The sequence below is a fragment of the Neodiprion virginianus genome, chromosome 6 (assembly GCF_021901495.1).
Source record: "Neodiprion virginianus isolate iyNeoVirg1 chromosome 6, iyNeoVirg1.1, whole genome shotgun sequence".
Classification (NCBI taxonomy): domain Eukaryota; kingdom Metazoa; phylum Arthropoda; class Insecta; order Hymenoptera; family Diprionidae; genus Neodiprion; species Neodiprion virginianus.
Window position 1 is genome coordinate 24,680,422 of NC_060882.1, and position 14,434 is coordinate 24,694,855.

Consider the following 14,434-nt stretch of genomic DNA (forward strand, 5'->3'; position numbering starts at 1 on the left):
TTTCCCCCTATTTGCTTTCCCTCTTTCATCCTCTTATCCCACGCGAATTGCTGCACGGGCACCGGGTGCGTCTGACGCTTTCGCATACGTATACACGTACGTATAAAAGCACAGGAAATTAACTCACTCCAACCACGTGTGTTCACCTGTGTACGTATACGTCCAAGTTCTGAAGCATTATATGCTGTATATACATGTGTGAGTGTTATATTTATAATAGAATACGTCGACGATAAATTCCTGCGGGATCTGACCGTTCGCGTTCTACTCAACTTTATTAATTCCAGCTTGGAGATTTATCCAACATATTATAATACTGCACTGAGTCGGATCGTTAAAAAGGTAGACAACCGTAGTACGAATTAGCATATTCTCGGAAACTCTGCCGGGTGACACGAGGTAAATTGTTTCCTAAAACTCCGTTCGAGCTCAGGTGAATTAATCACCTCGACGTTTGCAGTTGATCGGTGTGCCGCTTGTAAATCTAAGCAGGACACCGTGGCTGCAGATCCTGCGCGTTATCTCGATTCGCTATCTCTGCGGTCGGGTGAAGCCTGACACAAGGGGTGGCATGCCAGCGATAGCGGCTACCTTTGGGGATGAGACGCTAAACGTACCTAGGTATGGACTAATCGATGCAGAGATTGCAGGCCTGACCAGCGTCAGTCGTAGTCTACAGACGCCGCTTTGCAAGCTCTGACAACTGGACGTTCTATAATATATATCCTCAGTAACTCCCCCTCTCCTGCCGTGTAGTCGAAAAATTGATACGAATATGAAGTCAGCATATCACGAATTTGAAAAAATGATTCGTTGTTAGAATGTTGAGACGGATTGAATTCTGGCATGTTTTTAGTCTGACTTTCATGGTTTTGGAATTATTTCGTTCGTCATAGAAATCCCCAGGGTGGATAAAACTGTATAATGCAAGCTGTAGGTCATGAACAACTTAAGAACAGGCCGATTTTACTTACTGACTGGATCCTCAAGACATGTCTTATTATAGTTACGACGCACAAATGAAGTTATTGACGAACCTCTGTTGTACCGTGCTTATAAAAATCTATTTTCATCCACTCGGTTTTTGCCTGAAATTCATTTACCGTACAATGTAAATACGTTGTTTCATTCGTCTTCGTCATTATTCCTGTAAATAACATCGATGGAGATTTCTTCAAACGGTTTTCTCTATTCCCTCAACTTTTTATTCGGACTGTGGAGTCCGAGTCGTCCTTAACATAAATCGACGTAATTTCGCCCCGATATATTCGTTCGCATCCCTTTTCCGACACCCAGATGTACCTCGGGTACTTTGTAACGGGCTTTTATTCCGAGTATAATAATGTACGGCTCGATGCCATTAACGAGGATAATTAAGCAAATGGCTTCGCCTCGCTCTGCTGGCAGCTTTTCGCTCTACGAACGCACGTGATTGGGACTCTACCTGCCTCCGGCATCTTGATATTCAACCGGGACGAGAGCTCGTCTGCCTCTTTTCGCGAAATTTATACCCCCTTCGCACCCTATCTTGACTACCTACTTTTCAGATAACAGAAACGGCTTCTGCCTTTTCTTGTTTTTTTTTTTTTTTAAATTATTTACTTCTTTCCGCGTGACGGGCGAAGGTTTGATATTTCTCTTTCGATTTTCCGCCCTCGGAAATTTAGGTACACTCCGCAGGTACACTCTGATGTACATTTAATATACGCAACAGCTTTGATTCTCCGTGATAATTCAAGTCACGTACCTTACCTACCTTTGCGGTGGAAAGTTTCATTTCTTCTCTCTCTTTCTCTCCTTCCTCTTTTGTAAGCCTTGGAAAATTACTTTTTAACGAGGAAAACGTTCAAGGCTTTCGCACCGAAGAACAACACTAATTTCGGAAAACATTTTCTTTCTTCATCTGTATCCACGTGCGATCCGTGCGAACTTAGCGAACGTGGATAAAATTGACGTGTGAGGAATTTTGTATACAACGTTACCGCTTGTAAGACGCACGCGTCATTTTCCCGGTAAACAATTTGGGTACGGTGTGAAAAAAAAGCAAATTGTTTCGCACTTTCGTCGAGTTAGACGCCTTGAAGATCGCGTGATTTCTCCGAGTTTGCGTCGCGGTGCGGAACTTGATAATCTTGTTTGCCTCGGTATTGTCCTCTACGATGTATATAAATTTATACGCTTGAACATAGTTTCCATAAACGTGGAAGGGGATCCTCTCCAGTCTAGTTTAACCTGACACCCGTGTCGTCCTTTCTCTGCCTGGGAAATCCGGCCGACTTAGAAATGGACAGAGACTCAATCAAGGAGTCAAAACACGTAGTGAATTAGTCGAAGCGGCGCAGTCGGGGATGAATATAGATATGCACGCGGCATTGGGCGGGTATGTGATATATACAAAGATATACTACGCATGTACATATATAATATTCGAATATGTATGTACGAATCGCTGGCGTAGGTCCACCTATACAGGCGGAGTGTTACGTTTCTGAATTCATGTAAATCGGATTACTTTCTGGAAAAATAAATAGCACAGGATGCAGAAAAATCGTTCCTCGAGCCAAAAGGAAATTATACGGTTTGAAGACGAACCAACAGTTCTCAATGCAAATTGGATTCACTCCCATTCGTTTTCTTGGCACGAGTTCCGTTCCTGTATATCGCAGGGCAATAAAATCTATCCGATATAAATTTTTCTATCATTTTTTTTGCCCCGTAAGAACAGAGCAAGCTGCCATACTTGTAAGTAACTCAGGTTACAGCCTCAGCGTTATTGCGGTGTTGTAATAATTTTTTTTTTCGATTCGTATAAGAAGTCGCCGAAAAGTACTCAGCGATAAAACTTATCCTTGACAAAAATCGCGAGTTTCGGGATACGTAACTTGGAGCGAAAAAGGTAAATTGATCCCTAAGTTAACGTCATTACAAGTCAATTTGACCAGCTGCCTCTGCTAAACTTATCCAACGAATCTTGAATCGAACCCCTACATGCGTTAGTGTGGAATACCCCATACACACACGGTGTATAGGGTGCATGGAACGTGAACTGGGGAGTGAGTGAGCGAAGATGAGTGGACAATGAACTTTAGTGTGTAGTGTACGTCACAGCCACTCGTGGTTATGTACCACCAAGGTATATACGTACGTGTGATGATTACAAGCAGGCGTTGCACACGCCTGTCTGGACACGAATGAATTCACGTCCGAGTCACAGAGAGCTGGGAAATGGCGAATTCCTGCGGTTAATTTCATTACGAAAATAATTTTCTTTACAAGGTAAGAAAATACAAAAAAGAGGAGAGACACGATAAAGGAGGAAAACTAAATACCGCCTCGCGTGGAAGGCGAGTTATGGGTTGAACGTGTATGCGCATGAATTCGTAACTATCGCCATCTGCGATGTAACTTTGGCACCCTTGTCCTGAAGCTACGTGTGCATGTGTGTGGTTTTGAAAAGCGAGGGGTGATTTCACCCTGACCCCGCAGCTTTCTGCTTTGTATACACATAGCAGGCACTCCGCTCTGTAAAACGAAACAAAAAAATCGAAAATCAGCTAGCGGAGGTTAAAGAGAAGGTTTAAAGGAGAGCTTTTTACTCGACGATACCGTGCAGGATCGCCACAGCTGATAATGAGAGATGCTTACAGAGATTGCCAAGGCTGAGCATCCCGTTTCACCAACGGAAATGACTGACTAACGATGAAGTCACTTCGCGGCATCCGCTCTTTCACTGCAGAGATAATTTATCTCGACTCGTTTCCCGGTCTTCTGATCACCTCGACTTCGCAAATAATCTCCCAGCGAAAAATCACGATCTTTGTACGATGAGGTTGGGGGGGGGGGGTTCCTCTTCTTATTTTTTTTTTTTTGATCTCACGAATTTAGTTAGAAAAAGCTTGAAAATCGCGCAGGAGCATGATTCAAAAAATTTCATCCCCTCGTCAGAGGAAAAAAATTGCGTTTGCAACTAAGTACGCATATCGTAATTATCGATCGCGTTTATTCGCTGAATTATCGTTCAGCTGTAAAGTTGGAGGAAAGTTTTTTTGTCGCGGCCGTTATTACGTTTTTTTCCAACCTCTAACGAGCTCCCGCGGTCAGTTTAACGGGCACCTTTTGCCGACTTCGGGTGCTCGAAGATAATCATTGAATTGCGAATCGCGGAACTATCCTGTTCGGTGAATCAGTACCGGTTCGGTGTGTTTCGCTGGTGTAACACGTTTTTGCACGGGCGATAAATTTCGGCAGAGCTAATCGGCTAGTCGTATACCTATCGATTTAATGGATAGCCGTGCCTCGCGATTCGGCCATGCTGTTTATATCTTTATACATACCTATACGTATCTCCGGGTCTGGGTATTATTGCAATTGAAGTGCGATAAATTTCGAGCGAGAATAAAAGACAATTTGATCGGTATGATCAGCGAGCGAAAAGTCGATGGTATAATTTACGATGGAAGCAGAGCTGAATATTATTTCATACTTGTTATAGAGGCGTGGGAGTACAGATGTGTTGAGAGTGCGGTAAAGGAAAAAATTATATACACGCTCGGAGCGGTAAATAAATTTAGTCTGAAGCAGAGCCGAAAAAGGAAAGAAGAAAAAATAATAATAATAATGATGATAAGAGAGAAAGAAAAAAAAAAAAAACGAACAAACTCCGCGGTGATCTTCAACCCGCAATAAAATGTAATTCAATTCAGACAGTAAACCATTTACCCAGTTTATCTTTACTAAGCTAAGCCAAGCCTGACCTAACCTAATCTAATCTAATCCATCTCGAGCAGCCAAGAAAAATCTACGACCTCGGAGTTCTTGCCTCGTTTTACACGCACGTCTACACGCATGGCAGGTTTCCACAGCTACCGAGTTAATTTGCGAGAGATTTGCGGAAGCAAAATAACGACTGAGTGAAAATAAATTGTTATAGGCAATTTTTTTATTTTCTTCCTTCATTCATATTCACATGGATTCGGAACTTTTTCATTTTCTTACGGAAACGCGATAGAGGCGCATTGACGAGTTGTGCATGGAATCGATATGGAATTCGACGATGAAGAATGATATTAGCCGGTTTCAGAAGAGAAACGAGGAGCGTTGGGAACGTGAATGCGATTCAAATTGAATGGCAGGTCGAGTGGCCGTGGAAGCTGATTCAGAAAATCCTTCTATTCATTTGTAATTTACGATTCGTAATTAACGCAGGCGAGCCCGGAGTGAAATATTTTCGCGTGAATTTTTGCCAGTCTTAACTTATACCGGTTATTGGAAAAGTTCTTCGCTCTGTTTAAGTCGGCTAATAACTCTAATCACTCGACTCTCGTATATTAATCAACGGCCACTTATCAGCCCCGACTAAATTATCGCAACGAACGAAAGACGTTTGCGCACGGTTGTAATCTTGTTTAATTTGTATTTAAACAACGCTTGAATTTTATCTCTTACCCTCTTCCTTCCCTTCCTAGTCTTCTTCGAATCCTCCCCCTCGATTTTCCACCTCTGCCGTCCCTAACGTTCGAATTGTAAAATGAATATTTATGGATACCTACTTTATTAACATATTTTAATATGTATCGATTGATACGAGCAGGGGCAGAAGGTATCTCTTTTTCCCGTAATATACCGATACTTTTGCACAAGTTGGACGAATTCAGAACAACCATCGACTCGCAGATTGATCGAAGCAATTTACCTAAAACAACTAAAAACAAGAAATATATTACTCGAGATTAAAATCACTCGACATCGAAAACACAGGGTAGGACGTACATGTCCTGCCTGTATTTTTTTGCAATAAGTCAACTTTTTTCGTATCCATTTATTTTATCTTCTCCGTTCAACACACACACATACACACGCACGTATTTCGTCTCTCTCTTGATACATCTGTGGAATAAATTATTGACTCATACGAATCGTAAATATACCACTGTCTTGTTTTCTCTAGATTTTTTCTTCTCTTCTCGTATCTACGCGTCTGATATATCGACTGAAAAATTCAACTCACGATCAGCGAAAGCATAAACAACTATCGTACGCATATGTTTAGATACGCCAAAACTCATTTGTATATCCGAGGAACTATTTCAGCAGCCGAAAATGCTTAGGCGTGCCTATCTGATCGATATTAAGAAGATTCCACTTGGATCGATGGGATTTTCGGTTTACGCGTAATTAGGAAAACCATTCGGCACGATTCCGACACCGTGCGGGGTCGTAAAAAAGAGGATACAATATTGACGAAATTTATTTCCCTCGCAAGGTATATACTTCAATCGATAAAGGAGATTATTTTTCTGTTCTCTCGTATTTCCTATTTTCCGCAGCTCTCCTTCTCTCTCAGTATTTCTGAAAGGGTACAATAAATTTCAACCAATTCCTCAGTCTGAGAGTCAAACTGTCGAAAACAGCAGGCAGCGAGGTTTTTGGAGTAAATCATCCGATTCATCCGGCAAAAACAGCGGAGCAGGAGAAGAAGATGATAAAGAGGACCGACAAACGTATATAAATCGCGATCGCAGCGGATGTATAATTAATAATCCAACGCGTGGGTTGAAGAATTGAATCGGGCCGGCTTTTGAGGCCGATTTCGGAGGGCGAAATCCCCTAATGACATCATCAACGGCACCTCGAGAATTACCTTTTAACACGGCAGGGACGAGCAGCGGCGGTTCGAGGCGAGCTCATTTCTCATCCCCCCCCCCCCCCGACTTTTATCTGTTTAGATATATTCCTCCGGCTGGCTTCCGTTGCCGGAAATTACCGCTTGCGGCGTTGCCCGGATATTCGCGAAACGAACCTCTGTAATAGTAATAAGCCGCTGCGGTCCCGCGGGATGATGTCTACACGCCGTGTTATAACCGAAGGGACAGCTCCTGCTGCCGGCCAATCATGCCGGGGAATTTGACTCGTTAAAAATTGAAAATTACGCGCCATATACGCTGACCCGTCTCGACGGAGCCAAGAAATTCCCACGGATATTCGGCATGCTTTTATTTATTTTTCGTCAAGTCGAGGAATGCGAAAGTACAGAATTCTGACAAATCAGATTTTACCTCGGATCTAAACTAATTCTACGCTTTGAATTTCATAAATTTTGTCATTCGGTTTGAGACATATTTTCGAAAATCCCTTCCGTCGTTCCAATTTTTCATCATCACCGTCCACTTCTTCTCACACCTTATATCCGTTTTCAATTTCCATAGCGAGTCTTCGAGTCCCCGAGCGACGTTCACGTTGTACTTGCTTACACATGGCATAAATCGCACCAGGCCTTAACTGCTAGCTGTTCCCTTAAATATGTCGGCCGCATCCAGCCGGTTGTGCGAACCGGAACGAAGGGGAGAAAGAAAAAAGACCGGATCGCCAACAGGTGCACTTCCCCCGTCCAAGGCTATCAAGTCTTCTCGTAAAACACGACGAGACCTCCTTCTCCGCATTTTCCTCTTCCTCCGTGCAACGTCTCTTGCTCGCATTCCGGTAAGTGGCACCTTCAATTTTCACCAAGTCGTAAAGCGACCCCTATTTTTTTGTTTTTTTTTTATTACAACAAATAAATTTAACACCGAGCATGTAAGTACACGTGTAACGGGCTTACGGATTATCCGTATGACGACTGAAACTGATTGTGTCAAAGCGCCGAAAGTTAGCAGACGATAATTTCGATGAGATCACATCGCGATGACTGAAATTGCAACTGCGGTTTCAACAAAATATATTCGATTCGGGTCAAGACGATGATTCGGCTTTGTTTTGGCTTGTCGAAGAAGACGAGAAGAAAAATAAAAAAATGATTGAAAAATTCACAATCTCATGGAACCGTCGAAACGTACACGATTTAACGTGTCGTTTTATATACAGGACATACCTTGCTTTACTATATACGGTAATTAATGGCGCAACCCTGATAACAGTGGGAATGAGAAGGTGGATTTTATACGTGTTAAGGCCGATAAATTGAGGCATGGTACCCACATTTCCTTTCACATACAAATGATTAATGAGGCTTCTTTTCAACATAATTTGTTTATTCAACAGTTGGATTATCTCGATATTATACGTATACACACGTATACAACTACATCGTGTTAATGCCCGACGAACAACGATGAATCGTTACAATGTCATGAATGACGCACGTTTTCAAAATCTTTGACGTTACAGAAATAATCTTCGGCATTGGATTAGAATATATTCATTCGGTTCTGCATGTCGCGCGTGATCTGGTTTATTTATGAATACAGCGAACATGCAATACCGTTTGTCATCCTCGTGTTTCATACCTTTGTTTTTTTTTTTCTTTTGTCGTTTAGTTTTGTTATTCATCTTATTTTTGTTCTCACTTTTCCAGCGTTATTTTAATTTTTTTTCTTTTTGTCCTAACGTGTGTATGTGAGAGATATAAAATTCCTCGATAGCCCGTAAAACGGGCGTGAAAATTAAATGCCCGAAATGGATACAGCCGTCGTAAAAGAGCCGGTGTTCAAGTTTTTTAGTCGTAAATATCGCGCGAATTCCCCGCATATTTCTTCCGCGCGTATCCATCTATAAATATCTGCTGCGGTGCAGTGCAAAATCGCGTGGGTTGAAAATCTAGTTTAAAAGAAAAATGAAACGAAGGGAAAAAATAGATTAAAAAAAAGAAATAAAATAAAATATACATACATACCAGACGTGCAAAGTGAGAACGAGGCGAGATAGCTGCAATCTTTGACAAACGTTCGATCCGAGTTTAACTCGGGCGAATACGACGCCACGGTCTGCCCTCAATTCAGGTCGTTAAACGTGCAAGCAGGGTTCGAAAATTGCTTTCTTTGGAACTGATAATGACTGTGGGAAAAAGCGAGGGAGGAGTGAGAGTCTGGCTCGATACCTCGGAGATTCGAGTATAATATCACAAGCGTGACAGCGACCAAAAACCGCTGCCTTTGTCTCCTTAGTCCTTTTTCTCGCTGTTAATACACGCTGCATATTTTCCAGTCATTTTTGTCGATCTTGCCTTAGATGTATAATTTATTACGCGAGCTTGGATATCACGCCACGGTTAACATTTAGTGTAATTATTATACAACGAGCCAATATTGTATAATCGATTCATGAATTTTCGTTGAATTGGCATGAGAAATTTTTTGTAATTTGAAACACCTGTGATATTCTCACGTGAATATTATCATCCCTTAAGTTTCCCACTCGCGCGAGTTAGAATTTCGAGCTTTCCAATTGCTGGAAAATATTCTTCTTGCAGTTTCATGGTGGTTTCAGGATTGGCGGTGAGGCTGAAATTCAAAAATAATAATGATCGACTGTAATAAAATGGGCTTATGAAAATTTATCTGCCACTAATGAATCGTTAGAACGAAGCTTCAATCTAGTTTAAGGTCGAAAATCGACGCGTAACATTCTTGAGCAGCCAGCTGTTCGAACGCGACGCTCATTAGTATGTGGGACAGTTTATAAGGCGGACGTGACATTTTCGCCGGGTAAAATTGCGTCGTTGATATCCGTTCGAATGAGGCACGGAAGCTGGGAAGGCAGGCGGTCATAAAAGTGTCGAGAATGCCTCGGTGGTATAGATTAATCACTGTCACCTCAAACTTGAATAACTTTTTCATATCTGAGTAGCTGCTGGCGCTCCAGGCGCTGCTGCAGGAAAAGAACCGAAAACTTTTCAAGCAAAAAGTCAACTCTCGGTGATTTTTTTCATCCCCCAAAATTCATCGGCACGTGTATTCTCAATTACACCTGCAGCAGCTTTTCCAAGCAGCCAAAATGAGGTGTGAAGAATTCCTCGCTCACGATCAGCGAGATGCCGGCGTTAATAATGAAAATAACGATTGTCGTAATGTACCGTGTACATTACAGCTAATTTCAATAACGGAGAACAATTTTTCGATGTATTTATTCCCGAAAGGAAAGCTGTGCGTACTGATCTGAATTTTTTTGCAAATAGTAGCACTAATCCCCAATAATATTTCGCAGTAACAGATTTTTTATAACATCATTACTCTGACGATAAAGTACGTACTGAAGATGTGATCGAAACACGTGTATTTTAAATGAGGAAATTGTTTTTGAGTTACTTGAAATTGATTCGGGGGGTGGTCTGGAAAAATTTCGTCAACACTGTAAATAAGGGCCACCCATATACATATATATATATATATTTATATTTATACGCAAAGTGCCGTAAAGTTATTAGCTCAGCTTTGCAGTGTCTTTTCTTGAAAATACTGCAAAAGAATACCTCTCCATAAAGAGATGAAGAGGGATGAAATGAAATAAAAAGATACGAAGGGCGAGAGAGAGAGAAAGAGAGGGAGAGGGAGAGGGGCAGAGAGGGGGGAGAGCTTTCAATTCTCTCGAAGCGCACTAAACCCGAGAATTGTTTTCGACGTGCAAAAATAATCCGACTGTTTTTTTTCTTTCGTGCGGTATAAAAGAGTGATACAGAAAGGGAAAGAAAGAAAGAACGAAAGTCGGAAAGATGAAAAAGAGAGAGCCTTAAAAAAGTGCCGCGAAGGCTGTATAGAATGGATGGATTTCTTTTTAAATCCCTCATTGGACTGTACCAGGATTTGCGGCTGTAGGTGCTGCAACAGGTAATATTATATGACGCTTTGAGCGATAAAAAATGAAAGAAAAATGAGAGTTTGAATGAAGAAATAAAAATACGTGAAATAAATAAAAACGCAATACAGGGGAATTGGATGGTAAATTGGTGTTTCCAATAACTCTCCGGCAGTGGTAGGTAAATTTATTTTTTATTCTTTCAATTTCCGTTTATATCTTCATTCATCTCCATTTAATTCGCGTACGTTTCGCTTCGTTAGAAAATACATTCTGTCACTACGTGTAATATTCAAGTATCCTATTGTAAGAAGAAATTGTTCGAATTTGATTCCACCTTCAAGAATTTTTTATAATTTGAATGGAACAACGTTTCCCAACTAAACGAAAACAAAGCGTCTCTCTTTTTCAATACCTATCCAGTTTACATGTTTCTCTCGATAATTTTAACATTTTCGTAGTAGTGATATTAAAATTCAAAAGTTGGTATAAAGATTTTCTTTTCAACGAAGGTAGGGTGGACAGTTTATTATACAAAATTTTTGCTGTTCAAGGAGTTTCAAACTTTGGAAACTTTCACGTCGCGTGATGAGCAAAAAATTACGTTCGGTTTCACCCTTTTCATTCATCATCGTCTATTGATGGAATTCATTAATGGTTTGGATTGCACCGTGGATGGTTTCGCTTTGTCAGCAATCACCTTCAGCTCGATCGGCAAATCAGGGTTAAGAGATGGCCGAATGATTAACCGATCGTCCATCGGTTTCAAAGCGATTTCCGTTTATACTCGCGCTTATTTCTCGGATTCGTCTTTGCCAGTGAATTTTAGGTTGAGCTTTCGCGTAAATGAGTTCAGAATTGCAACTGATATTCCAAAATCTATGTCTCTACTTGCACCGCGCGACTGCCGATTCCGTTCTTTATTTTTCTGTTCCTTCACCTTATTTCATCTCGATATTGTATGATTTGTGTGGATCGGCAAGGCGCGGAACAGATTAGGACGGTTAGGCTAGACCTTGAGACAAGTGGCTTGGAAACTCTGCCGAGGGGTATGAGTTATATGGTTTGTGAGGGGAAAAATATGGCAGCCGTTTGGTTACGGTTAAGCTAATGAAAGTTTGACCGACACCGTTTTTCTCGGACGATGTCGACTCGAAGATATCCCTCGGCTGAACGACGATTCAATGACGTCTCAATTACCTTGGCCTAATCTCAGCCTCGCGCTTCCGTTTCCTTTTCCTCTACAGGCTTGACTAATGGTTACCAGCAGCTATCCATCGCTTTTTGAGTCCTTTGTATATGTATGTACGTATATATGGACCGTCTGTAAGTGAGACTGTGAAAGCTCGAAAGCTTTCCCTTCTCTTTTATAGCTTCATTTCCCTTCTTCCTCCTCTTATTTTTCTCATTATTGTTTTCATTTAATTTTTTCCCTATCTTTTCCTGCCTTCATACGCATGTAGAGATGTCTTGTACCGAGTATAAATTTGCGTAATTACTACAGTCGTATGAAAAAAAAAAAACATTGACTGAGAGAAGAATTGAAGAGCAAGAATAAAAGAGATATAAAAATACTGAAATAATTGAGGCTAAATTATACATTCAAGGGGAGGCTGTAATTAAAAAATCGACGGTACCCTTGATTAACCTTTGCAAATTTTCACTTTCAGTTGGAAAAAATCATCGTCAACTAAACGTGTAAAAATAACTAGAGAAAGAAAGAAAGAAAGAATGAATGAATGAATGAATGAAAGGAAGGAAGAAAAAAACGAGGAAAGGATGAGGAAAAAAAAAGTAGAAATCCCGCAGAATGAAGAAAGAAAAAAGCAAGTCGAAAAAACAATTTAAAAGAGAACCGCACCGAGAAAGAAAGAAAATGCAGAGGTGGCAACTCTGGACCAACTTTTTTCCCATTCCCTCTCTCGCATATGCCGACTTTTTTACCAACATCTATAGGTACGTTGAAAGTTAATTAATTTCGAGCACGGCGATGCCGTGGCGGCGGCGTGGAGGGGTGAAAAGTTGAAGTACGTACCTTATACCCGCCTTTGAGATTTTCGCACCCTGGAGAGGTTCACGGTTGTACAAGGTTATTATACCTATACATGTGGGGGAATTTTTTCTCGATCAGGGTTGAAAAATAATTACCCACCCATAAATTATCGGACATATTACACTTTTTTAATATCCAGCTATACACCGGAGTACGTGGCTGTGCGGTGTATGTGTGTAATCCCATAAAACACGTATCCGACAAAAAAGATAAAAAAAAGAAAATCCTGCCGCCCTCCTCGTAGCCACCGTAACACCATAACCGTTCGCAATCTGCGGAGGCTACCGACACCGTACCTTCGAGGAGAACTCTTAGACTCGATAAAATACGACGCGCGTCCAACTTAACCCAATTTTTTCCAACACATAGCCGTTCTATCTAGAGAATTTATCGACAAGATAAGGAGAGCTGCGCCTTGTGCAACGGGAATATCGCTAAACTCGCGATGTTCTTACACAGATACCCACATCCTTTTTTCGCCATGAGGATACGCGGAAGTTTTCATCCCTTGGAAGCTGTCTAAGCTCGGCGTGTTTCTTGAGGATCGAGAGAAGAGTGAAGAAGTTTCTTTCTCGGTCTATCTTGGATCGGTTTTAATATATCGCGTGTTTCCGATTGCGCAAGAGATCGTTTTACCTGTGTAGACAACGGAGTTCGAGGAAGGACTTCCGGAGATCAGAAGCGATTAGTCGACCTGCTGAAACGGAACTTGGGGTGAAAACGAAAAACAAAAAAAACTAGAAAGAAATAAGCGCAGAGGGAAGGAACAAGTTGAAGCGGTGCACAAGCGGAGAACTCGTCGAGAAAAAACGATTTCATCTTGTATAACCCTTGTGGGATTTAGTCGTCCTCTCGTAGACTGGAGGAAAAAAAAGTAGGAACGTAGATCTTGGAAGGAATTCGCTTAATAAAACAAATCACCTGTAACCAAAGTTGCCTTTTGACTCGGACTTTATCCTTCGTCCATTTTCCTTACGACTTATCGGCACCCGGAAGAAGAATTGGGGTATGAAGGAAGAGAAAAGAAAGAGAAGAAAGAAAAGAAAGAAAAAAACACAGAGAAAAACGTTCGAGAAAGAAGATATCGGACCTTGGAATCTCGGAAGCGTGACGACAGGATTGAATCCTTTCAAATTCTGTTTAAGGGAAGAAAGAAAAGAGGATAGGAAAGGATGAAAAAAGAGTAAAGAAAAGGGAGGAGACTATTTCGGGAAACGTCGAAGCCGTTGCCGCGTATCTCGAGGCTGGGCGTTTACCGGGATGGTGGATCGTTAAAAAGGGTTAAAAGTGTGAGAATTCTAAGCTTTACTAATTCGCGGGATATTTCGGCAAGCATTTTGGTAATTCCAGAGGATATATAACGCCCGTATATTTGCTCATGGAACTCCCCCATTAAACGAGACGGACTTTGAATTACCACCCGATGAGAGATAGCCGTTTGTGTCTGCCTTGCAGGATAAGGAAAGGACATTTACGTGTGCCGAGCTCACACATCCTTGTCCCATACACAGATTCGAGCTTCATCGTCCTATCAAAGCACAAAGATGAGATTGCTCGTTCCGTATGAGGAAATATTTTGAACGGTATTGTCATTATTCAGTGATCTTTAGGTGCTAATTATAGGTACCGGTTTGAAAATATTTGTGCCCGCCTTTTTAAATAAAAATAAAAAAATAAAAAACAGACACAATATTTATGAGTATTGCTCTGCTGGCTTAAGTTCGCGGTAGTATAAAGCTCTTAGAAATCGAGTAAACAGGGATGATTTGAGAAGTTGTCAAGTTACGTGCTTTTTAGGTGCTGATTAAGGATTAC

At 41.2% G+C, this 14,434-nt stretch overlaps 2 protein-coding genes across 3 annotated transcripts in view; one reads left to right on the plus strand and one right to left on the minus strand.

Moving 5' to 3' along the window:
• The window catches only part of LOC124306873 (uncharacterized), a 77,151-nt gene extending 69,755 nt beyond the window's left edge, over positions 1 to 7,396 (plus strand). The window contains exon 10 of the mRNA XM_046767978.1: positions 7,206 to 7,396. Within this exon, the coding sequence (XP_046623934.1) occupies positions 7,206 to 7,261 (56 nt within the window). The 3' untranslated portion in view covers positions 7,262 to 7,396. The remainder of the gene's footprint in view (positions 1 to 7,205) is intronic.
• LOC124306872 (dopamine D2-like receptor) overlaps positions 1 to 14,434 on the minus strand; it is a 125,029-nt gene that overhangs the window by 36,283 nt on the left and 74,312 nt on the right. The window lies entirely within an intron of this gene.